General features: G+C 43.1%; 1 protein-coding gene across 1 annotated transcript; it reads left to right on the top strand.

Moving 5' to 3' along the window:
- On the top strand, positions 1–26,837 carry LOC310632563 (uncharacterized protein). The gene is made up of 3 exons (XM_083349813.1): positions 1–102; positions 3,234–4,067; positions 25,786–26,837. Exons 2-3 carry the CDS (start codon positions 3,235–3,237, stop codon positions 25,925–25,927), a joined length of 975 nt encoding a protein of 324 aa, XP_083205939.1. The 5' UTR covers positions 1–102; position 3,234; the 3' UTR covers positions 25,928–26,837.

Raw genomic sequence — 26,837 nt, 5'->3', positions numbered from 1 at the left:
AAGAGGAAACTTTTGCTGGTTCCCTTTTTATTCCCGTCACAAGCGATGCCAACAGCGCAAGACAGCAAAGCAGACAAGGCCCGTTGAAGACTTCAGTTCAAGGTATGGTGTGAGAAGTGGTTGGGCATAAAAAAAGTCCCATATATCTTGTGGGTTAGTGTCTTGAAAAGCCTAACTTGTGCAGCAACTGGAATATATGCCTGGGGCCAAAATGGGAGCGCAGTGACTGCACAATAGAACAGAATGGGAAAGCAAAACAACAGAACTGGTGCACTGAAGTTTTAAAAGTTACACTGGATTAACTCAGATTCAACTCCACTCTCAACCTTTCCAGATGGTCGCTCACCATCTCTCAGATCAACCTGCTGTAATTGGTGGGATGGTTATGAAGTTAAAACGACCTCTATCAACTTGAGGTCTTAGAAGAAAAGTAGGATATAAAGTTGATTGAATATGTGTAAATACAGCATCTCTCAACCGCCCAATTTGCATTGCGGATGATACTGCTTTACTCTATTTTCCCATAAAGGAGCTTGGATTTTATTTCCACAACAATTTTGTAAGGTAGGTTATGGTGAGAGAAGTAGCCAGTTAGTTTGCATGGTTGAGGATGGATTTCAAGCTGGATCTCCCTAGTCTGAGTTCAGATACATTTTAGCACTATTGGAGCAGCTTGATTAATTACCCTCTGCCCCCATATTATCCTTCAATAAACTTGTGAGGTAGGATGTGTTAAGAGTAGTAACTGACCCTCGAGTCAACTCTGACATTTGTGGCTTAGCAGGAACTTGGATCTTTCTGGTCTTAGTCTAACCCCTTGATCAGTAACCCTTTCCATTCTGTTTCTGAAGGCAAGTTCTGTAAACAAAATGTTCATCTGTAAGTTGTTCATTAGTAAAAGTGATGCTAGATGGTTCACAGTGAAGGAGAAGCCAATCCATGTATTTTGGACATGACTGTATAGGTCAGAGGTAGGCAACTTTGGCTCTTTTATGACTCGTGGACTTTAGCTCCTATGCTGGCTCAGGAATTCTGGGAGTTGAAGTCCACGAGTCATAAAAAAGCCAAGGTGGCCTACCCCTGGATAGGTGAATAGGCTTTGTTGGTAGTGAAATTGTTAGTGAAACATGAATGCCCAGGAATGAAGAAAAGTAAGAAACACACTCCAGATTTCCCTGCCTTGACTCTCTTTGGTATAAGATGGAGAGGTGGCTTTCAAGATTCTGTTATTATGATTCTAGATTAATAAAGTAGAGTTTTAGTAAGAGAGTCCGGTGGTGTAGTCCTGGCTTAGATGCAAAGCCAGCGGGCTGTCTTTTCGCCAATCCCTCTCTCTCAGCCCCAGGAAGGAGTCAATAGCAAACTACTTCCAAAAATGTGACCAAGAAAATTGCAAGAACATGCCCAGATGCTTGCCAGGAATCAAGACTGTCTTGAGAGTGCAAATTTCATTTCAGAGTTCTAATATTTCTTTCCTGACTTTAATAGCAAAATGGAGTTTCTGTATTCAACAGCAATCGACTTCCCATTTATGCCTTTTTTTTTGCCTTCCTAAAGGCATCTGCTTGGTCTTCATTGGAATCTCAGGGCTGGACATAATTTAATTTTAATTTTAATTTATTAATATTTCTATACCGTCCTTCTCCCGAAGGACTCAGGGCGGTGTACAGGGCAAGAATAAAACACAAAGCTACAAAAATTAAAAAGTAATTAAATACATGCCCAACAATAAATACATTAATAAAACCCCAATAAAATGATAGTAAAAACCCCACCAATCCCCCCTCAGGCCAGGCCGGCTTGTTCGAACAGGTATGTTTTCAGATCGCGGCGAAAGGAGCGAAGATCGGGATCGATCTACATCTTCTTTTGAGCTTGTTAGCTATGTGGATCCACCTTATTCCCAGGCAATATACCTCTGAATGCCAATCATGTGCCTGATCATTTTTGGAAATGCACAAAGATATATTTAATAGACCTCTGGTCTCATTCAGTTGGACAATCTTTACTAGCCACTGTGTGGTTCCCCATATTCCCACTTTCTCAAATCATTAATTTTTAGCACTCCAAATCTTATAGATGTGATATAATAAATCTAAGTTTATATCTCTGCCAAGAAATGGCCACAAAAGGTAGGGATAAGCCTCTCCCTATTCTGCTCCCTATTCTGCCCATGAAGCTAAAACTCAAATACTTTGGCCACCTAATGAGGAGGAAGGACTCACTGGAGAAGAGCCTAATGCTGGGAAAGGTTGAGGGCAATAGAAGGAGGGGACGACAGAGAATGAGGTGGCTGGATGGAGTCACTGAAGCAGTAGGCGTGAGCTTAGATGGACTCCAGAAGATGGTAGAGGACAGGAAGGCCTGGAGGAACATTGTCCATAGGGTCGCGATGGGTCGGACACGACTTCGCAACTAACAACAACAACAATTCTGCCCATGATAGCGCTACCCACTGCATTTTTCACCACATGAAAAAAATAACGCATGGAAAAGTAGCTTCAGCTACTATTGAAGCAACCCCTAGGACAGGTGCTTAGAAAAGGCTCTTCTACATTGCAACCAATTGTGTCATGTGAACATAGTTACAGGATTCCTTGTACAGTTGATTTAACTGTGGTAAGAATCTTAAGAAAAAAATTAAAATGATGAAAATTCAGAAGGGCTCCTTGGCTGCCAAATCAAAACCATGATGCAGAATAATTCTAGCCTTTTTGTCATGTTATTGTTGAGGTTGGAAAAGAAATTTAGGAAAAGGATTTAGATGTAAATTCACTTTTTTTAATTTTTAAACTAAGGCATGAACTGACACTTGGATATCATTCAAAATATGTATGGTACTTTTCAAAATCTTGTGTCACACTTTTTAAAAAAATGTGCCTGAAAAAGCATTACTTTGTATAACTTAGTATACAAGTAAGTAAGTAATTACTTTGTATTACTTAGTATAACCTGAAAAAGTATTACTTTGTATGGTGGGGAGGGAAATCTGCAAAAATTAGGCAGGATTGCAAAATTGAAATACATACATTTTGAGATGCTGAGCAAAAAAACAACAATGGGGTGCTGACATTTGTAAAGAACCTTGGGTTTAGCAGAAGTGCTAAAGAATGAGAAAAAGAGGAGAAATTACGACAGCAGATTTTCAAAACACGGGAATTAGGATGGATTAGAATTGATTAATTCACCCATTTGCCACATACATCACCCCAATTTGCTTTTATTTACTGTAGGATGTGGGGACTGCTCGCTACTCTGCTGTTTCCCCCCCTTGGATGCCTTGTGGATGCTGCTTGTTCTAGGACCAACTTTGGCTACTTCAATGACACACCATGCCTGAATTTCAGTGGCAGCTGTCCTTCCACCAAAGTCAATCTCACTATGTGGGAAGGAGTGAGAGAGTTGGATCTGTCCAATAACAACATCACAGGGTTATCAGAATTGGAACCTGCAGCAAACCTGGAATTGTTGTTCCTTCACAATAATAAATTGAAGAGCCTTCCTTCCAACTTCTTTGCCAAAACACCCAACCTGAAGGTCCTGAGTCTGGAGAAGAACCAACTTGGCTCTATATCCATTGAAGATTTCCATCATTGCCTGGAGGAGCTCCGGGTGGACTGCCGCTGCAATGTGGCAGGTAGCATTTTTCATTATTGCCACAACTGCTCAGACAGTGGCATCAAATGCCATTGCTTCACTTCTGAAAGACTGGATAATGTAACTAATTACTACAAGAAGAGGTGCTCTGGCACTGGGTATGGTCTCTATGTTGGCATCATCATACCAATCTTGATTCTGCTCCTGTTGGCCATCTTGGCTTTCTTTGTAATCTGGAGGAAGAAAAGGGCCCCAATCAACCAAGAAAAACGACCTTCCAACACATCTGAAGGCACTTCTGGACAATCAAGGTACATCAGCCGCTTGTCTCCACCAGGGAACAGTTTTCAGGGCACGGAGTTCCACAAGGACTACGAGAACGTCTTCAATGACCAATCCAAGGGCAAAGTGGGCAAAATGAAAAGTAAACAAGCTAACCACCAGAGTCGGAAGCAGACCGCCACCAAAAGGTGAGCAACTGGGAGGCATCATGTCTTGAGAGAGCACATTAAGTCAGCATCAAACTAAAAAACTCATCACTTTGCCTGGTACTTGCAAAAGGATGCCCTCCAGATAGGGTCAAGGTTATCATGGCCTATTTGAGGCCAGATTTTAAGAGTTTTAAAGAGTGAAGTGGATGCCTTAAGCAACTTCAATGTATTCCCTTGTTCTTCTCTATTCTGGCTTGGCCAGAGTGTGCTGAGAATATTGTGTCCAGGTTTAGCCTAAATTTTAGAAAGGACGCTGACAAATAAGAGCACAACTAAAGGACAACTACTAAGCTGATAAGGGGATGGGAAGGAAAGTATATGAAAAAATGGTTGGAAGATTTGGATGTGTTTATCCTGGAGAGAACAAGTCTGTAGGGAGGCACAATAGCTGCCTTCAACCATCTGGAAGGCATCGAGGCGAAGATGGAGCTGAATAGTTTAGAGAAGGCTTATCCAACCGCTTGGCTTGGCTGGGCCGCATTAAGTAAAGAGGAATTGTCTTGGACTGCATATAAAATATATAACACAAATACATCGTATATAATATAGTATAATACAATATGTAACATAGTAACTATTGCTAAAAATTGCATAAAAATGTTAACAGTTTACAGTTTTATGGGCCACATTAATAGCTGTCCAGAGCTGAGGATTGGAAAACACCTGGTTTAGAGGTGTCAGCTGGTTATTCACGAAAAAAGGACTTAGTTTAAGAGATGTTCAATAGGAGTCCTATTGTCCTCGACTTGCAACACTTCACTTAGTGACCGTTTAAAGTTACAACGGCACTGGAAAAAGTGACTTGACCATTTTTCACACTTCTGACCATTGCAGCATCCCCATGGTCATGTGATTTACATTTGGTTGCTTGGCAACTGGTTCATATTTATGACGGTTGCAGTGTCCCGGAGTCATGTGATCTCCTTTTGTGAACTGACAAGGGGGAATCCAGATTCACTTAACAGTAATTTAACAACCGCAGTGATTCACTTAACAACTGTGGCAAGAAAAGTCACACACATTTAATACATTTCTCACTTAGCAACATACGTTTTGGGTTCAATTGTAAGTCAAGAACCACTTGTACCTGGGCATTTTTACCTTGATGGAGGCATTTAAACAATGGATTGGTGGCCACCTCAAGGTTCACCTGGCTTTTCTTTCTGGCTTCTGGGCCAGGAAATAAATCTCTGTTTTGTTCTGTCTTGTTGATAAGATGACTATAGTACAGGGGTGTCAAACTGCCGGCCCGCAGGCCGGAGCATTGCGGAGAAACCGTGCCCATCCCATTGCCGGCAATGGGGAAAAGTTCCGATAGAACGTGCGACGTCACGTGACATCACAAGTTTGACATCTCTGCTATAGTAGCTTTACCTGGCATCCTTATTGTTCATTTAACTCTTTTCTCTGTTTTTGTATCTATGCTTTTGTTTTATGCTTGTTAGCTGCCCAGAGATATTTGATTAAGATGGGAGGCCATATGGAATAGAATAGAGCTGGAAGGGACCTTGGAGGTCTTCTAGTCCAGCCTCCCGCTCAAGCAGGAGAACAGATACCATCTCAGACAAGTGACTGTCTCTTCTTAAAAATCTCCAGTGGTGGAGCGCCCACGATTTCTGAGGGCAAACTGTTCCACTGGTTTAATTGTCCTCACTGTTAGGAACTTTCTCCTTAATTCCAGGTTGCTTCTCTCTTTGGTCAGTTTCCAACCACTGTTTCTTGTCCTGCTTTGGTGAATAACGTGACCCCCTCTTCTTTGTGGCAGCCCCTCAAATACTGGAATACTGCTATCATGTCTCCCCAGTTCTTCGTATGTTTTAGCCTCCAGGCCCTTAATCGTCTTAGTTGCTCTTCTCTGATTTTTTTTTCCAAACTCTCAATATTTTCTAAAACTATTCTACTTTTTTACTATATATTTGCAAAATAAATGAATTGGTCCAGGATTCTGTAGTTGTAGATTCTTGCACTGTGGAGAGGATTGAATTAGATGGTCTCCAATATCTCACCAATCCTTACTTCTGTGATCCTTGAATTTTGCCCATAAAAGCTCTCCAAAATCCCCAATAAGCTCCTCCCACTCCAGAAGAAAGAAGCTCCCAAATTCTTCATCCACCCAATTCTGGAACTGTTTGAGGGCCTCAGAAGAGATACATTTCAGTCGTTCTTTCTGAACCTCTTATGGTCTAAAACAATAGGTGTTGTTTAGAAGGGAGAAAATGTGTTATATCTCACAATTTAAAACAGGAGAATAACATGTTTAGGAGCAAAATAAGTTTATTAAACCCTTAAGGCAGTGGTTTTTTTTTAACCTTAGCCAGGTTAAGATGTGCGGACGTCAACTCCCAGAATTCTCCAGCCAGCTTAAAGTTGTCAAAATTGAAAAACGCTGCATTAAATCAAACTGTCTCCCCCAAATAAATGCCACATAGGGACCCAAAATAGCCAAAGTGACCCCTTCCTAAGAGTCAAAAGCACACAACTTTGTTGGCACAACAGGTGCTCATTCCAGTTGTACAAAAGAAATAAAAGGGGACCTCTGCAGCTGCCTCTTGGTCCAGTCAGCTGCTCCCAGAATGTTAAAAAAAATAAAATAAAAAGAAAAGAGCAGCATCAGTTCCCTGTCTGTCAGAGAACTGGAGCTGAACTTCTCTTTTGCTCCTTAGTTACAGTTTTCTGTAACTTTTCGGTCATATAATCTGCAGCTATCTACGATTCTGGGTCATATACAACTGTTGCTTGAACAGGGTGTTGTGACTTCAGCATAAACGAAGGCCCAATTCTGGTTTGAAATCTGAAAACAGCATGAGGAATAAAAGGGTGGTGTGTGTGTGTGTGTGTGTGTGTGTGTTTTATTTGAAATTGCTTTACATCAAGGCTTGGATCATGGCAATTGAAGTATCTTTTTAAACCTGAATTTCCCCCTTTCTGAATTCCTGTTTAAATAAGGGAAGTTTGAATTTTCATTTCAGAAATAGATTGTGCGTATTATAGTTTGCTCCATTTTTTCCCAGTTCATCTGCAATTCCTTTTTCCTAACATTCCCTGTGGGTGCATAGATAAAACACTACAAAAAGGCAGTCCTAATTTGATGATACTGCATCATCATTTTTTGTGTGTGTTTTGCAGCTAATTGATGCACAAATAATGGTGAAGTATCGCACTAAGGTATCTTTGTACAGCCTTGATGTGAGATGACAAGCTTGCCTTTTCACGGTGTCCTATCATAGCACAAAAAACGAGATGAGGTGCAAATAGAGATAGTCCTCATCTTATGACCATAGTTGGGCCCAAAATTTTTGTTGCTAAGCAAGCAGTTATTAAGTGAATGATGTAGTCATTAAGTGCATCTGACTTCCCCTGTTGATTTTGCTTATCAGAAGCCGGATGATAAGGTTATAAATGGTGATCACATGACCCCAGGACAGTGAACATGTCATAAATACATGCTAGTTGCCAAGTGCCCAAATTTTGATCATCTGACCATGGAGATCCTGTAACTGGTAATACATCACTTTTTTCAGTGTCCTTGTAACTTCAAACAGTGACTAAACCAGGGGTCTTCAAACTTGGCCCTTTTATGACTTGTTGACTTCAACTCCCAGAATTCTGGGAGTTGAAGTCCACAGGTCATTAAAGGGCCAAGTTTGAAGACCCCTGGACTAAACAAATGGTTGTAAGTTTATTTATTTATTTATTTATTTATTTATTTATTTATTTATTTATTTATTTATTTATTTATTTATTTATTTATTTGATTTATATACCGCCCTTCTCCTGAAGGACTCAGGGCGGTGTACAGGGCAATAAAAATAAGAATACATTAGTTAAAATAATATTAAAACCCAAACCCATCAGGCCAGGCCGGCTTGTTCGAATAGATAAGTTTTTAGATCACGCCGGAAGGAGCGAAGGTCGGGGGCCATCCGTAGTTCAGTTCGGTAAGCGGTTCCAAAGGATTGGTGCACCCACCGAGAATGCTCTCCCCCTGGGGGTCACCAGCCGACATTCTCTGACTGGTGGTAGTTGAGGCCTACCTGTAACCCAAAGGGCAGAAAATTAAATTTTCCAGTGCCCTGTTCAAATTAAAAAAAATTAAAAAGAGAGATGATTTTCTAGCATGAGAATGTCTTAATGATGCTTTCCAATACAGTACTGTAGCATTCAATGAAAATTCATCATCCAGTGTAGGTCTCCATTTAATGGTCTGTTACTAATCTTATGAAGTTAGACAGCAAAAATTGTTTAAAGATTGAAATTTTTGCATTGGGCAGAACTGAGAACTTTGTATACAGTAAAGGGTTATTTCTCGGGCTTCCTGAAATGCCTTTGCGACTGCAGGAAGTCTCTCTTTTTCAAAAAGCACAAGATTGCAATAACTTTGCTGGGTTTCTTAATGCTTGGCAATTCCCGTTTCCCCCTTAATGATCTGCAGCAGCAAAATACCCATACTGTCCCCATTTCATGATCTGTAGTTTTTTTAAAAAAAACAACAACAACTGCATCATTTAGTGGTCCTTCAGTTCTGCATTTCAAAGCAAGGTCTTGAGGAAATTACCAGACTGCATAAAGTAGATACATATTTCTCAACCTCAGCAGTTTTAAGATGTGTGGACTTCATCTCTCAGAATTCTCTAGCTAGGGAATTCTGGGAGTTGAAGTCCATGTGTCTTAATATTGTTGAGTTTTAAGAATGACTGATCAAGATTACCCAATTCATATGGCCAGGACCAAGAATAGGCAACTTGGGGCCTTTTATGTTTTGGATGTGATTCCCCATCAGCAACTGCTAGTTTGTCCCATAGTAGGGGATTGTGGGATTTGTAACCCAAAATATCTGAAGGATAGCAGATTGTCTCCCTTTGGCCAGCAACCCCCTCAAACTGGCTTTCATGTAGTCTTCTACAATCCAGGGGTCTCCTTCCTCTTCCTGTTAAGGGACTGGTCAATTTCCCCAAATCTCCAAATATCTGTAAACATCATCTGAATGTTTAATTGAATTAAGAGACACATCAAGGCAAAAAAAAGGACATATAAGCGTATCTTGTTTTTAGAACAGGACATGGCCTTCCTTCTCTGGGTTTGTTTTTCTCCTGTGGGGTCAATCAAATGAAAAACAGAAATGAAAATGAAGAGCCCAATAAAAGATAATAAAAGGACAGATGGTAGAACAACTGGCTCTAAAGATGGAGGAACTGAAAGAGAAATGCATGTGTAGCATCTGTTAGAATAGGACAGGGATTGGGAACCCATGATCCTCCAGGGCTGGTTTCACACAACACATTAAATTCTCAAACTGAATTCTTTAAGCCAATACTGCAACCCTGTAGCATGCTTTGCCCAACAAGTGTGTCATATTATGGCTGAACATGATGGGTTGGTTCACAGATCATTTTAGGATTACTCGGATCGCTCAGTTTTTGTTGTTTTTGTTGTTATTGTTGTTAGTTGCAAAAGTCGTGTCTGACCCATCGCAACCCTATGGACAACGTTCCTCCAGGCCTTCCTGTCCTCTACCATCTTCTGGAGTCCTTTTAAGCTCATGCCTACTGCTTCAGTGACTCCATCCAACCACCTCATTCTCTGTCGTCCCCTTCTTCTATTGCTCTTCTCCAATGAGTCCTTCCTTCTCATTAGGTGGCCAAAGTGTTTGAGTTTTAGCTTCAGGATCTGGCCTTCTAAAGAGCAGTCAGGGTTGATCTCCTCTAGGACTGACCGGTTTGATTTGCCTTGCAGTCCAAGGGACTCGCAGGAGTCTTCTCCAGCACCATAGTTCAAAGGCCTCAGTTCTTTGGCGCTCAGCCTTTCTTATGGTCCAACTTTCACAGCCATACATTGCAACTGGGAAGACCATAGCCTTGACTATATGCACTTTTGTTGGCAGGGTGATGTCTGTTTATAGAACCACAAACTGCCGAACACCCCATTTTAGCCTAATGTCGGATGTTGTATGAACCCCGCCAACAACTCCCAATTTACCTCAGTTTTCTTAAGGTTGCTGGGAACTGTAGCTCAGCAACACCTGGCAGGCCATTTGTTCTCCTCTCTTACTAAAGAGTATAGAAATGCTTCCACTTAACAGCAACAGTAACAAAAGCACTGTGCTGAGTAACAGAGTGAGCACCTGCTACTCGTCCCAGCTTCTGCCAACCTAGCAGTTTGAAAGCACGTAAAAAATGCAAGTAGAAAAATAGGGACCACTCCGGTGGGAAGGTAACAGCGTTCCGTGAGCCTTTGGCATCTAGTCATGCCGGCCACATGACCACGGAGACGTCCTCGGACAAGCGCTGGCTCTTCGGCTTTGAAACAGAGATGAGCACCGCCCCCTAGAGTCAGAAACGAGTAGCACGCACTACTAGCACTACCTTTTTTAGTCTGCAGGATAAACAAGGGAGTGAGATCCCAAAAGAAAGGAGAAATATTGCTGATATGGTCTTGGGTTCAAGATAGAGATGATAGGGAGGGGGCAGGAAAGGACCTGGCTATGCACCCTTTTTCTGCTTCTGTCATTTAAGTTGCTTTGCATTTTTTCGATAAAACTTTAATCATCACAATTTCAAAAGTTATGTGTAATATTAGATAAATACACTATTCCTAAGAAGGTTGCAGGGAAAAAGATGGACAGCTGGATAGAGCTATGTGGCCTGTGACTTTCTCTGATTACAAGCAATTTAGAGGGAAAGGCAATTTTTTTTAAAAGGGCTGATGGGGGGGAACAATTGTGTTGTTTATTACTTGCACAAGTTTGTGATGGGCTGCTATAGTGTCTCAAATGTGAAATCTCTGGTGATGCATAGATTGAAATGTAATTACTGAAGTAAATTGTGTAGCTAATAAGCAATCCCAAAGATTCACATAAAAGTGCATTTATTTCTGGACACACCCTTACTGCAGTGAAATCATTAGTTGTATAAATGGCAGAGTTGCACAATTTCATGAATCATTTTAGAGACTTGCGGCAATGCAACGTTTGAGAATTCCTGGGATAGTCAAATTAAGATTGTGCTCCCGGCACACATTAAAAAGGACAGGACTTTGGTTGCCCAGTTGTGGTCACCATGTAGACTATTTCACACACACACACACGCACACACACACACACACACACACACACACATCCTTGGACACATTTGGTTTGTAAGGATCAGTGGAAACTCTAAACAGGGTGGCTGTGTGATGTCATTTATTTCTAAAACGACATGCAACAGGAAGCAGCCCTCTTGAAGTTGTGCTGCAACACAAAAGTTATCAAACCCTTTTCCTACAAGTCCACATTGTTAGTATGCCGAAAGAAAATCTGTTTTCAACATTTCCTAAGATGGGTTTGGGTGGGGGTGAGAGAGGAGAATTTCCTTTAAGATACTCAAATTTGTAGTGTCTTTTTTTAATTGGCCTGTGTGATTGACTTCCCTGTTGACTGCAACCTAATTTCTCCAGGGTTTCCATTAAATCTCAAAAAACAACAAGAGGACGGACTCCCTCCTTTGAGGCTACTCTAAGTATAAACAACCAGCGAGCCTTTTAGAGAGATGGAAATGTGTGTGAGAGGAAACTACAACGTCAACAGTAAAGCTTCCACAACTTCCAACAGTCTAGTCAGCTCCAAAATATGTCAAGACAAGCTCAAACTAACTTGTCAGTTCCCTTTCTGCCAAGGAAGACCACTTGAAAAATTGCCCCACACAGTATTACAGGAAGTCTTCGACGTATGACCACAGATAAGACCGGGAATTCTGTCACTAAGTTATGTGGTTGTTAAGTGAGCTACCACGTGATCACGCCCAATTTTATGACCTTCTTTGTCACAGTCGTTAAGTGAATTCTGCTTTCCTCACTGGTTTTGTTTGTTGGAAGCTGTCTGGGAAGATTGTGAATTGTGTGGCCCCAGGATGCTGCAACCATTGTAAATACATGGCAGTTGTTAAGTGCCCAAATCACAATAATGTGGCTACAGGAATGCTGCAACCATTGTTAAGTGCAAGGGCTGGTCATAAGTTACTGATAGTCCTCAATTTACAACCACAATTGAGCCTGAAATTTCAATTGCTAAGCAAGGCAGTTATTAAGTAAGTTTTGCCTCATTTTATGACTTTCCTTGCCACTGTTATTAAGTAAATCATTGCCGTTTGATCATTAAGCGAATCGGGCTTCCCCCATTGATTTTGCTTGTAAGGAGCCAGCTGGGAAGGCTACAAATGGTAAACACATGACCCTGGAACAGTGCAACGGTGTCATAAACACCTGCCAGTTGCCAAGTGTCTGAATTTTGACCACGTGACCATGGGGACACTGAAATGGTCATAAGTATGAAAAAGGGTCATAAGCCATTTTTTTCAACGCCATTTGCAACTTTGAATGGTCACTAAACAAATAGTTGTAAGTCAAGAACTACTTGTACTTTGTATCTTTGAATGAATGGCCGAATGGCTATATGAATGATCGTAAGTTAATCAATCAATCAATCAATCAGAATAGAGCTGGAAGGGACCTTGGAGGTCTTCTAGTCCAGCCCCCGGCTCAGGTAGGAGGCCCTGTACCATTTACCAAGTTAAGGACTAGCTGTAACAGAAAGAGGGAATCTGGCTTTCCCATTTATTTTGCTTGTCAGAAGGTGGCAAAAGGGGATGTCACGACACCCATCCACCCCAACACTGCAACTGTCATAAATATAAGTTAGTTGCCAAGCATCTGAATTTTGATCGTGCAACCATGGGGATGCTGCAACGGTTGTGTGAACACTTGTCATGCCACTTTTTTCAGTGCTGTTGTAACTTCGAACAGACGCTAAATGAACTGTTGTAAGTCAAGGACTACCTGTACTTTTATTGTAAGGTTACAGTAACAGTACCTTGCAAGTCTGAAAGCACGTCCTTGCCTTTACTCCCCAGAGAATGAGGGTCCCTTGTGAGATGCTTTCCATACCCCCATTTCTCCTGTGGGCTGAGATGTCTCTTGTCTGTAATAGTAACGGCAAGAGAGTTGGGAGGGACCTTGGAGGTCATCTAATCCAACCCCTTGCTGTTGCAGGAGACCTATACTATTTCTGATAAATGTCTACCCAGTGTCTTCTTAAAAGCCTCCAGTGATGGGGCACCCACAACGTCTGAAGACAATTTGTTCCATTGGTTAATTGTTCTCACTGTTAGGATTCCCCCCACCCACACCGCCCTTAGTTGCTTCTCTCCTTGGTTAGTTTCCATCCATTGTATCTTGTCTTGCCTTCTGGTGCTTTGGAGAATAGGTCGATCCCTTCTTCCTTGTGGCAACACTTCAAGTATTGGAAGACTGCTATCATTTTCACCCCTGGTCCTTCTTTTTTTGTTCATTGTATGTTTTAGCTTCTAGGGCTAGGCCCTTAATTATTTTTATTTTATTTTTTATTTTTATTTTAATTCCATTTATATCCCACCCTTCTCCGAAGACTCAGGGCGGCTTACAAGCTTAGCAGTAGCCTTCATTCTATGTATATGCCTGCTTATTAGGGCTTTCACACACACCCCAAGCGGTATTATTATTATTATTATTATTATTATTATTATTATTATTATTATTATTATTATTATTATTATTATTTTGCTGCTCTTCTCTGAACTCTTTCCAAAGTCTTAATTCACCAAAGTCTCAATTGACCTGGCTGCAGGTCTTCCTACTGTTAGAATTGCCCATTGCAAACATTTGTTTTAGAAAGGTTTTTTTTTAAAGAGTCATCGAACTGTGCCACCATCCACAGGTCATGTGTTTTTCAGCTTTTTCTCTTAACTAATTTCCGGTTGGGCAATTTCTCTCTTTCTCTCTCTCTCTCTCTTCCTCCTCCGCACCCCCCTTGCTTTTTCTCTGCTTTGAGTAATGGAGAAAATCCCCAATGCAACCCTATGTCTTGTTCCCAGCAACAACTCGCTGGGCAGAAATGTGCTTAAAATAGTCCACAGAGGATTTTCAGACTGCCGTTCTGCTGACTGAACAATTAGGGACAGCTTCTCCAATGGATATACTGGGTGGCCATCCTAGGTAATCCTCAACTTATGACCGAAATTGAGCCCAAAATTTCTGTCGCTAGGCCAGACAGTTGTTAAGTGAGTTTTTATAGACTTAATTGTGAGTTCTAGTATCATAGTACCCTAAATCTCAGAGAATCTTGTACAGGTGGTCCTCAACGTGTGATCACATTTGAGCCCAAAATTTCTGTTGCTAAGCAAGACCATTGTTAAGTGAGTTTTGCCCCATTTTATGACCATACTTGCCACAGTTATTAAGTGAATCACTGCAATTGTTACATTAATAACAGAGTTGTTAAATGAATCTCACTTCCCCGTCGACTTTGCTCATCAGAAGGTCGCAAAAGGTGATCATATGACCCCGGGACACTGCAACCATGACAAATACGCCAGTAGCCAAGACTCTGAATTTTGATCTTGTGAACTTGGGGATGCTAAAATGGTTGTGTGAAAAACGGTCATAAAATTCTTTTTTTTAGTGCTGTTGTAACTTTGAATGGCCACTGTTGTGTAGTGGGTTTCTTGCAAGTAGGAGGTGAGACGAGAGGGTTCCAACAGGAACATTGCTTTATTGTAGAACAGGAACAGAACTGAGAACAGAGGCTTCTACACAGCTACTTATATGGTTGGCCACTAGGCGGTGGCCAATAGGTTTGAAGGAACCTATTCCCGCCCCAGAGCCAACCAATGATCATCCTGGAGACTGCATGTCTGGGCAGCCAGCGACCATTACACAGACACCCTGATTAAGCAATCTCAACCATCATTCAAAGTGAAAACAGTTCAAGTAAAAAGGCCCAATACATTACAGCCACTAAGCAAATGGTTGTAAGTCAAGGACTACCTGTGCAGTCCCAATCCATCTGGAGGGTGAGGCAGGCTGGAAAAGTAGAATGAGAAGAACTATCTTTAACCAGAAGAATGGCACTTTACTTCAAATGGACACCTACCCGTTGTGGTGGCCTCATTTCTGTCTGAAGCAAAAGGACTTCAGTTTAAGTCTCATGGCTGAAACAGGTTTGCGAACATTCAGACTTAGTGTAGAGCCTCCATCATTCCCAGCAAGAGGTAGAATGGAAATCCAGGTGATTTTAGAGAAGGAAAAAGTTTGCCTTAATCAGGATGTGAAGCTGACTCTGAATGCAAGATGCTTCATCGAACAACAAGGAAAGGACTTGGACCATTTTCAGGCCTTTCCAATGGAGCAGCATCAGGCTGGCCTCGGTTACACACAAAATATTAACCCATGATGGAGCTCAGTGTGATTTTGTAGAATTCTTATTAATTAGGGTGGGTCTGTCAGCAACCATTAGTCATGGAACTTTTGTGTATAGGAACAGTCTTCTTCTGACAGTAAATTGGTGGAGTTAAGATATTGGATTAGACAGGGCTTTTTTATTTGAATAGAAGGGCTTATATTTTTATCCCTATCCTAAATGTCAAACACTTGAGTTAAAAAGTTTCTGAAAGAGAGTTTACTCACATCACCTACCCCTCCAGTGAAAGCACTTGACATGTTTTCAACTGAAATCACCCAAGATGTTTAGCATGGTTTAGCCCTTCCTGGCATGGATCCAGGTTATCTGAAGAATTGCCTGACCCTGATGGGCGTAGCCCACCCTACTCATTTCAGCAGAAACGGCCTACTTCGGATCCCATCTGCCAAGGAATTTCGGCTTGCGAGATCCAGGAGAAAAGCCCTCATCCTCTGGAATAGTCTCCTGTTGGAGATGAGCCCGCCCCCCCCCCCCATTGCTGGCCTTGTGGAAGAGCTTAAAAACTTGGCTCTGCTACTTGGTCTGGGGGACCTCAGCAGAGGACTGCTACATGAGGGGTGGCTGACCAGGTAGAGGAGAGCCCCAGGCTGCCCATTATCTTGGTTTGTAACTTTTTTACAGGTAGTCCTCGACTCATGGCAATTAAACCCAAAATTTCTGTTGCTAAGCAAGATAGTTGTTAAGTGAGTTTTGCCCCATTTTGCAACCTTTCTTGCCACAGTGGTTAAGTGAATCACTGCAGTTGTTAAGTTAGTAACATAGTTGTAAAGTGAATCTGGTTCCCCCCCTTAGCTTTGCTTGACAGACCGTGGGACACTGCAACCGTCATAAATGTGAGCCATAAGTGTGAAAAAAGGTCATAAGTCACTTTTCTCAGTCCACTTAGTGAACTGTTGAGGACTACCTATATTCATTTTTTTCTAATTTTATTTTTTAAAAAAGTTTTATTTATTTATGTGTTTGTTTAACTTCTATAGCGGCCCATCTCAACAAAAGACACTGGGGGGCTCAAAATTCAAAACATATATTACAAATTAAAATCCTAAAAACATTTTAAAACAATAAAAACAGTAAGAAGCATTAAAACAATACAAACATTAAAATGCCCAATTCAAAGTACAAGCAAAGCAGGATGTCTGGCCTGTTAAAAATATAGCTAGGAGACGGGGCCCTTGTTGCATGTAGCACCTCAGATTTCGGAGCGTAGCCAGGTTTTCAAACTTTACTGATAAGCTTAAACTTTTTATTATATTTTAAGCAATCCAGAATTGCTCTACCAGTGAGGTGGCTGTCACAGAAATTTAATAAATAACAATAATAATAGTTGTAAAACCTGAAACGCCTATTCAAATACAGGCAGACACCGTATAAAAGAAATACATACAAATGTATGTCTTGAGTGTTTTTGAGCACCTTGTCGACCCAAATATGAGCAAAGAAGCTTGAAATAGCTATCTCAGTCTCCCTTTAATTCTTTGTCAGCAATCCAAACTTATTTGATGTGAACATGTATACACGTAAAAAATAATTAGCTTCAGGGTGAAGGTCCGTTCTCTGAGCTTGTGGGTTGGTTTCCGAACTTTTTCTTACCAGGCTAGGTAACATCTTCAGAGCTTGGGGGATATCATTGTCAGGGTTCTTCTTTTCATAAGGGCTTCAAGTGTGGGTGTGTCTTGCAATGGATCGGGTGTGAGTCATCAGTGAGAGGCTTGTGAGGGGTCTTGTGATGGAGAAGTTACCTCAGGTCTGGGTCACTGGGAGGTGAACTGCTGGTGGGGGAGGAGGCTTGCATGGGTTGGTTGAGGGTCAGTGCTGTCTCCTCTTGGCTGTGTGGTTGATTTGGATTCTGAGGGGTTCCTAGGCTGGTTGTAGGTCAGAGTGTCTGTGGATGTGCCAGTCTTGCACGAACTCATGAGTGTGGCGGCCGGTAGCATTGCTGATGATTTTAGTGTTGCTCCAGTTGAACTGGTGTTGTTTGGTGTTGGCATAGGTAGAGATTAAGGATTTGGGATCCGTGGCGTTTGACTGTCAGCCGGTGTTCATGGATCCTGGTTTTTAATTGACGTGATGTTTATCCCATGTAGAAGTGGTTCCGATCGTTACGGTTGATTTTGTAGAGGACATTGCTTCTTTCATTCTTCCGTGTCTTCTCTTTTGTTCTGGATAATTCCTGGCGGAGTGTGGCTGTGGGTTTGTGGGCTATCGTTATTCCTAAGGGTTGGAGAATTCTGGCTTATGATAGGGTTATTTTTTGTATGGTGTCCAGCTATGTGGTATATTGTGGTTTGGGTGCTGTGTGTCAGAATATGACATTTTTTTGGATAGCACTTATGGAGAAAGACGCCAAGCAGCCGTTTCTCTTTTGCTTTTTCTTAATGTTGTGGTGCTGCAGTGTGTCCTGGCCGTTCTGAAGAGGGTCTGGTCACAGCTTCTTTTGTGTGCGGTAGGGTGTTTGCTTGCGAAGCTGAGAAACTGGTCCATCTGTGTAGGTTTGTGGTTGACAGTTTCCAGTTCTCCGTTGTCCAATTTCTTTATGTCGATGTCAAGGAATGGGAGTCTACTGTCTGTTTCCTCTTTGCATGTAAATTATATCCCCGGGAACATGTTATTGGATAGGTGGTGTGTTTCTCCAATTTGGGAGTGTCTGATGATGACGGTGAGTAGGTGACATCGACCTGGCTAAACAAGCCATACACCACCTACTCCCTAAACACCATACCCACAAAGATGATGCCACTATGGAACACTCCATGTTCACAGAAACCATCATGAAACTCCTGGATCTATGCCTCAACACATACTTCATTCAATAGGAAAATCTACAAGCAAGTACAAGGTCCCCAAGGGGTTAATCCATAACAGGTCTAATAGCAGAAGCAGCCGTGCAATTACTCGAATCCAGAGCTCTACCCACCATCCAACCCAAATTCTGGACATGCTACATCAATGGAAGCTTAGTCAGAGACAGCATCGACCCTCAACCAACCCACACAAGCCCCCTCCCCCCACCAGCTGTTCACCTCCCAATGACCCGGACTTGATGTATCCTCCCCATCACAAGACCCATCACAAGACCCTGACTTGAAAGACCCACACCTGAACATTCCCTTATAAACAGAAGAACACTGACACTGACATTCCCTAAACTCCGCTGAAGATGTTACCTAGCCTGGTAATGAAATGTTCGGAAACCAACCCACAAACTGGCAGAATGAACCTTCACCCTCATCCTACACCCGAGCTACAGATATTCGCCGCTGTTGCCAATAATTAGCTTTTCACGAACACCATAAGGCTTTCTGAACATATGCTGTTCCTCCCCATTATTTTTAAGTGAGGGTGAAGCATCATTTCACATTTTGGGAAGTGTGTGAAGCTTCTCTCCATGATGAATTGCAAATGGCAAGTTTCAAAATGGAATAAAAATAGATTTCTTGTCATTAGGAGAGGAAGGGGGATAATTCTGAAAATAATTAGTCCTGCAGGGGGCTTAAAGGTGAGATAAGTTGGAATATGTATCCTTCAAGCTTATGGGTAGAATCTATCAAAAAGACACCCCCCTCCCTCTTTCTCTATCTCTCCCTGTCTGTCTGTCTCTCTCTCTCTGTGTCTCTCTCTGTCTGTCTGTCTGTCTGTCTCTCTCTCTCTCTGTCTCTGTCTCTCTCTCTATACACACACACACACACACACAAATACATACACACACACACACACACACCACACACACACACAGTGAGGGGGGGGGGAAGTATTTGATTCCCTGCTGATTTTGTATGTTTGCCCACTGACAAAGAAATGATCAGTCTATAATTTTAATGGTAGATTTATTTTAACAGTGAGAGACAGAATAACAAAAAATTCCAGCAAAACGCATTTCAGAAAAGTTATAAATTGTTAACATCCCTTCACAAAACATGACTTAGTACATGGTGGCAAAACCCTTGCTGGCAATCACAGAGGTTAGATGATTCTTTTAATTGGCCATCAGGTTTGCACACATCTCAGGAGGGATTTTGTCCCACTCCTCTTTGCAGATCATTAAGGTTTTGAAGCTGACGTTTGGCAGCTCGAACCTTCAGCTCCCTCCACAGATTTTCTATGGGATTAAGGTCTGGAGACTGGCTAGGCCACTCCAGAACCTTAATGTGCTTCTTCTTGAGCCACTCTTTTGTTGTTTTGGCCGTGTGTTTTGGGTCATGGTCATGCTGTAATACCCATCCATGACCCATATTCAATGCCCTGGCTGAGGGAAGGAGGTTCTCACCCAATATTTGACGGTACATGGCCCCATCCATCGTCCCTTTGATGCGATGTCTTGTTGTCTTAGCAGTTGTCTTGTCTTGTCCCCTTAGCAGAAAAACACCCCCAAAGCATAATGTTTCCACCTCCATGTTTGATGGTGGGGATGGTGTTGGGGTCATAGGCAGCATTCCTCCTCGTCCAAACAAGGTGAGTTGAGTTGATGCCAAAGAGCTCGATTTTGGTCTCGTCTGACCACAACACTTTCACCCAGTTCTCCTCTGAATCATTCAGATGTTTATTGGCAAACTTCAGACAGGTCTGTACATGTGCTTTCTTGAGCAGGGGGAACTTGCGGGCGCTGCAGGATTTCAGTCCTTCACGACATAGTGTGTTACCAATTGTTTTCTCGGTGACTATGCTCCCAGCTGCCTTGAGATCATTGACAAGATTCTCACATGTAGTTCTGGGCTGATTTCTCACTGTTCTTGTTGTGTACATAGTTTAAAGGTACTTTTGACAGCTCGGCACCCAGCAACAGCAGGGCGTCAGCGTGTGCTCGGATTGGCTGGCCAGCTTTCGGCGGGACTTTCCTGCAGATTGATTGGCTAAGAGCATGCCGGCCAGAGTATTTAAAGGGCTAACAGGGCTCCGGGTCTGTCATGTTTTGAACGGCAATAAAGCTGAGTTGCTGAACCCGCTGGCTGTCATCTGTCCCTCACGGTCCAGTCCACGCTATTTTACGGTGGCGACGAGGGTGGGATCGATACTGCTATAAACCAAGCTGAAGCATTAGCTGAGTCACTCTGAGCCGAAGCACTAGCTGAGTCACACTGAGCTGAAGCACTAGCTGAACCACGGGAAAGGTGGAAAGAGAAAACTCTTCCAGGAAGTTCCTTCCCACTTAAAGCAATATCCTGGACCGGGACAGCATGACCCAATTCGGGCACATCCACGAGTTCGATATCCGCTACCCTGGTCACTGGGAGTCGCATTTGGGACAAATTGAAGGCTACCTCCTAGTGAACCGAATAACGGAAGATTGGATGAAGGCAGCGGCTTTGTTATGCCTCAGTGGTCTGGCCATTTATGATGTGGCTATCGGGCTATGTAACCCAGACCCTGTCACAACTCTACCATACGTTGACCTCATCGATAGACTGAGCCAACATTTCATGCCAAAGAGATCAGAAATTTTCTGGCGGCTGCAGTTCATTCAGAGGAACCAGCTTCCCGGGGAGTCAGCAACTGATTTCGTAGCCGCGGTACAAGCCGCTTGCATGTGCAAATTCCCCAACCTGGAAGACTGGATTTGAGATCGAATCGTCTTCGGACTAAATGATGAGTGGCTCCAACAAAAGATAGTTGCAAAGCCAACCCTGAGCCTGTCAGAAGTCATTAATGAAATAATGGCACAGGAGGCTATCAACCATAAGAATTCACTCCGACCCAGCAACAACTCATGTGGATCCGTTCACCAGGAGAGCGTTGAGGATGGCGGAGGCGACAAACCCAAAAACGAGGCAGAAATTGATGCTATATTCCATAAGCTGGAGAAATTCAAAGTCCGTCGCGACAACATTGCAAGCCAAAAGAAACCGGGAGCGCCCAACAAAAATTCAAGTTACCTGAGCCACAGAGACATCAGCCTAAGATGTGCCAGCTGCGGTGGCAGCCATCCAAGGGCATCCTGCCGATTCCACAGTGCAAAATGCCGTTTTTGCGATAAACCCAGCCACATACGAGCCGTCTGCTGAAACCGTGACCGCGACAACCTCAACGAACTTGACGCTTCACCAGCAGGTACAAATAACCCACCTTTCTCCGGCATTGAGCCCCCAGGGACCTTGGCACAAACAGTTATAGAAAATTTGGAGTTGGCATGCCAGTCTTCAATCCACTGCCTGCTTAAGCCAAAGATCAAAATTGAGGTCCGTTTGCAAGGAATTCCTTGCCAAATGGAAATAGATTCAGGGTCATCTGTCTCCCTAATTTCTTATGAGACATATTTAAGGATTTGTGGCCAGAGCATACGGCGGATTCTGTTGGAACCAACCAAAATTAAATTAGCTGATTTCCAATGCGCCCCGATCAAAATGAAGGGACAGGCCTCAGTTTTAGTTAGTTACAAGGGGTTCCAGGGCCATTTAAATGTACTAGTAATGAAGGGCAAGAGGACTAATTTAGTGGGGCTGGACTGGTTCGAGGCCCTAGGCATTTGGCTGGGGGGAGTTAATAACATCCAGCCCGGAAACATCGAATCCGTCTGCAATAAATTTGCAGACGTATTTGATGGCGATCTGGGAAAATACACCGGGGGCCCCCATTAAGTTAAAATTAAGACCAGAAGTCCTGACAATTAGAATCAAGGCCAGGAGGGTTCCGTTCACTCTCAAAAATAAAATTGAGAGCGAACTAGAAAAATTAGTAAAACAGGGAATCTTGGAGCCCGTGGAAGGGGGAGACTGGGAAACCCCCATTGTGACCCCCATAAAACCAAATGGACAAATAAGAATCTGCGCAGATTATAAGGCCACGGTAAACCGGGCCTTAAATCCGCATGCTTACCCGGTCCCCTCAGTGAAACATGTCCTCTCGGCAATACACTCAGGCGCCATCTTTGCAAAGTTGGATTTAGCGCAGGCGTACCAGCAGATTCCGGTTGCCCGCGAAACAGCTGATATTCAAACTATCGTGACACACAAAGGAGCCTTCAGGGTGAACCGCTTACAATTTGGCATCTCCATAGCTCCTGGAATATACCAGGAGGTAATGGAGAGAACGCTGAAGGGTATTCCTGGAATTTGTCCGTATTTTGATGATGTGCTAATCGCTGGTGATTCAGAGGCAGTTTTAGCAGACAGGCTGCAGGCTGTATTAAGTAGATTCCGTACTGCTGGCTTCAAACTGAAGAAGGAAAAATGCAGTATTGGGGTGACTTCTACAGAATTCTTAGGATTCAGGGTAGATGCACTGGGCATCCACCCCACCGACTCTAAAGTAAGAGCCATTAAGATGGCTCCAACCCCTAAAAACAAGGCAGAACTACAAGCTTTCCTAGGACTAATAAACTTTTACCACTCATTCTTGCCCCACAAGGCAACTATTGCAGAGCCATTACATAGGTTACTGGACAAGAAAGCCCCTTGGAAATGGTCCACTATCCACGATAAAAGTTTTAAGAGCCTTAAACAATTGCTCTCCAGCAATTCAACTGTAACTCATTTCATTGAGGAAAAAACCAATCTGCTTAGCATGTGATGCCTCTCCTTATGGTGTGGGCGCAGTACTTAGTCATTTAGAGGAAAATGGAGAACAAAAGCCTATTGCTTTTTACTCCAGGACGCTCTCAAAGGCTGAAAGGATTTACGCCCAGATTGATAAGGAGGCTTTGGCCCTTGTTGCAGGCGTAAAAAAGTTCCATGACTACCTCTATGGTAGGGAATTCACCATCTTTACTGATCACAAGCCCCTATTAGGATTATTTACAACTGACAAAGCAACGCCTCAAATCCTGTCTCCCAGGATTTTAAGATGGTCCGTGTTCCTCTCTGCATACACATATAAACTGGTATACAGGCCAGGGAAGGAGATGGGCCATGCAGATGGTCTAAGCAGATTGCCCCTAGCAGTTGGTGAGCCAGACCCGGCTCCAGCTAGCAATATATTAGCCATCCAGGAACTCCCTGAATGCCCTCTTCAAGCTAAAGACATAGCTGTCAGTACTGCTGCTGATAAGATCCTATGCAGAGTATTAACTTGGGTAGCCTCTGGATGGCAGGAAAAGAGCCCAGGAGATGAGTTCCAGGCATATTTTACAAGGAGACATGAACTGTCTTCCCATAAGGGCTGTCTGTTATGGGGTAGCAGGGTTGTGATCCCAGACAAATTAAGAAACAGAGTCCTGGAAGCCCTACACGAAGGGCACCCAGGGATTGTAAGTATGAAAGCGTTAGCACGTAGCTACTTGTGGTGGCCAGGCCTCGACAAAGCAATAGAGGAACAGGTAGCAGGCTGCTACCAGTGCCAGAAATCCCGGCCAGAACAGCCTTGCTCCCCAGTACATAAATGGGAACCAACACACACGCCATGGTCTAGAATCCACATAGACTACGCAGGCCCCTTCCAGGGTCAGCTCTTTTTAGTGGTTGTGGACAGTTATTCAAAATGGTTGGAGGTGGTTCCAGTCAAGAGCATGACCACAGCCAAAACTGTGCAGGTGCTTAGGGGGCTCTTTGCTATGCATGGTCTGCCGGATGTGATTGTCTCTGACAATGGCCCACAATTTAAATCTGCTGATTTCCAGGCTTTCATCAAGGCCAACTTGATTAGGCACGTCATGTCCACCCCCTTCCACCCGGCGAATAATGGCCTTGCAGAACGAATGGTAAGAACGACCAAGGACGCTTTGAGGCGCATCATCACTGGTGATTGGCAGCAACGATTGGCTCAATTCTTGCTAGCACAACACTCCACACCTTCAACAGCCACCGGCAAGAGCCCCGCTGAACTGCGTTGGGGCCGGCATCTCATAACAAATTTGGACAGACTACACCCTGATCGAGTAGCTGCTAGGAGGCGGAGCAGCCCACCCCTGCCAGGAAACTCAACATTGGTGAACAAGTGTGGGCCAGGAACTATGGCTCTGGGGACTTCTGGGTTCAAGGGGTGGTAATTGATAAAACTGGACCACTATCTTATATTATAGAGGGGGAAGGGGGCCGCCAGGTCAGGCGGCACATCGACCAACTAAGGAAACGGGCCCCAGAAAACCAGCAACTTGAACAGGCCCAAGGCCGCCAGTCACCACCATTGCCCCCGGGCACACCTACAACATCTAGGGTCCCTGATGTTTATCTTCCTGCTTCTCAAACACTGGAGAGGCAAGAGACCTTTACCAACACAGAGCCAGTGACACTGGGCCAGGGAAGACAACCCTTGGACCCAGCTCTCCAGAACAGTGGGGGGATGGAAGATCAAGACCTGGCACTGGCCAGGGTGGAGCAGCCTTTAAGGCGTTCACAAAGCACCAACTTATCTGGAAGACTTCGTAAGGGCATAAGGTCAAGGGGTGGAAAGTGAGCAAGGAATTACAAACTCCAGATGTGTCAAGTTATTATGTTTATTGTTTTTATATTCTCCAGATGTGACAAGTTATTATGTTTATTGTTCTCATATTGGGGGAAGGGGTGTTGTGTACATAGTTTAAATGTATTTTTGACAGCTCGGCACCCGGCAACAGCAGGGCGTCAGCATGCGCTCGGATTGGCTGGCCAGCTTTCGGCAGGACATTCCTGCAGATTGATTGGCCAAGAGCACGCCGGCCAGAGTATTTAAAGGGCTAACAGGGCTCCGGGTCTGTCATGTTTTGAATGGCAATAAAGCTGAGTTGCTGAACCTGCTGGCTGTCATCTGTCCCTCACGGTCCAGTCCACGCTATTTTACAGTTCTCATGATCATTGAAACTCCACAAGATGAGATCTTGCATGAAGCCCCACACCGAGGGAGATTGACAGTTATTTTGTGTTTCTTTATTGTCACCTTCTCACCAAGCTGCTTGACCATACTGTAGTCTTGTAGCTCATTCCAGCTACAGTATATAGTGTGTGTGTGTGTGTGTGTGTGTGTTATGACTCTTGTCAGAGAGGGGGGAAAACCAGACGGATGGTTGATAGTGGTTACTTCACAAGAATCTTCCTGAACAACTGCACATTCAAGTTAATTTGTATTTTTTCTTTGTTTTCTTGGCCATTTTTTTTACTTTACTCACTAATTTGAATGTAGAGAAGTTGATTTCCTTATATCATGTCATTTGGCCTAGGACCAATGATTTTCAACAAGCTAGGACCAATGATTTTCAACAGGCTGGGAATTCTGGGGATTGAAGTTCACACATTTTAAAGGTTCTACACTATTCTAAAGTCTCCTTACTTCATAATGTGATCTAACATTCCTTTGTATTATGTTTTTAGAATTGCAGTTTTTATTCTATATCTAGCCTGTACTTAGTTATGGGTGCATGATGAATAAATTTGCTATTATAACAGCTCCAAAATGGTTTCCAAAGGGAAAATAGACAATTTAAAACAACAATGCAAACTGTATGAGATCCAAACTGATAGGATCAAAATGATTCCATAGGGGGACATGATAATTATTTCTTTTGTTTGGGGGATTTTGGGTCCTCAGGTCTCAATCGAAAGGTGAGAACAGAGATTCTTCTGAAGGCCATCAGCCCATCTACGCCAATACTCAGGAATTATATTGCAACTATAGTGGGAAGCCTAACCCGGAAGCAGTAGATGATGTCTACATTATTCCAGACCAGTGATACCTTGGATCCATCAACACTGCTATGACCAAGGATGACCCAAAACATCTCTTGGGCCTTCCCTGTTGCAATGCCCGTTCTTCAGAACACCATACACCAGAACACCAATTCATTTGGCCCCAACTTTGCTGGCATTTTGTAAACCACTGAAGAGCTAGATGGGAACTACAGGTTGGGTGAGACCGTCACTGTGGCTTTCTTTAGCATGATGTGATGGTGATGTGGAGAAATGGATTGCCTTCAGGCACCATTATGTTATCTTCTCATTGTTGTTTACCTTGATATTCATTATGTTTTGTTGATTTGGATTACCTATGTTTGCTACCTATGAGGTAGGACACTCTCTCTGCTTTTGCCCCACACTTTGGGGCATGTTAATCCCCAGAGGCAAGTCGAGCCCCAACATTTCTGGTTTTCTGAATGAGCGTTAAGATCTGGCTCTGCCAGTGAGCATGGGAGTATAAAATTTTTTTAAACTTTGATTTTCTCTTTTAACTGGTAAATTTTAACCTTGTTCTTAATTCTGTTTTTTAACCATGTTTTTAACCATGTGTTTATATTGCTTTATGATGTGGTAGTAAACTGTTCAGAGTAACGTAGGGGAGATGGGCGGTATAGAAATGTAATAAATGTAAATAAATAAACAGATATAATAAATGAATGAATGATCATTTTCTGATGGTATTTCACTTTTAAAGAGGAACCAATTTGGTATAGTGTGCTGGCCTAGAAACCAGGAGTCTGGAGTTCTAGTTCTGCCTTAGGCATGAAAGCTGGCTGCGTGTCTTTGGGCCAATCACCAGGAGACTGTGAGTTCTAGTTCCACCTTAGACACAAAAATCAGCTGGGTGTGATTTTTGGACCAGTCACTCTGTCTCAGCCCAAACCACCTCACCGGGTTGCTGTTGTG

The sequence above is a fragment of the Vipera ursinii genome (assembly GCF_947247035.1).
Source record: "Vipera ursinii genome assembly, chromosome: 1".
Lineage (NCBI taxonomy): Eukaryota > Metazoa > Chordata > Lepidosauria > Squamata > Viperidae > Vipera > Vipera ursinii.
The sequence above is the reverse complement of the archived record's forward strand: the minus strand, read 5'-3'. Positions and strand labels throughout refer to the sequence as shown.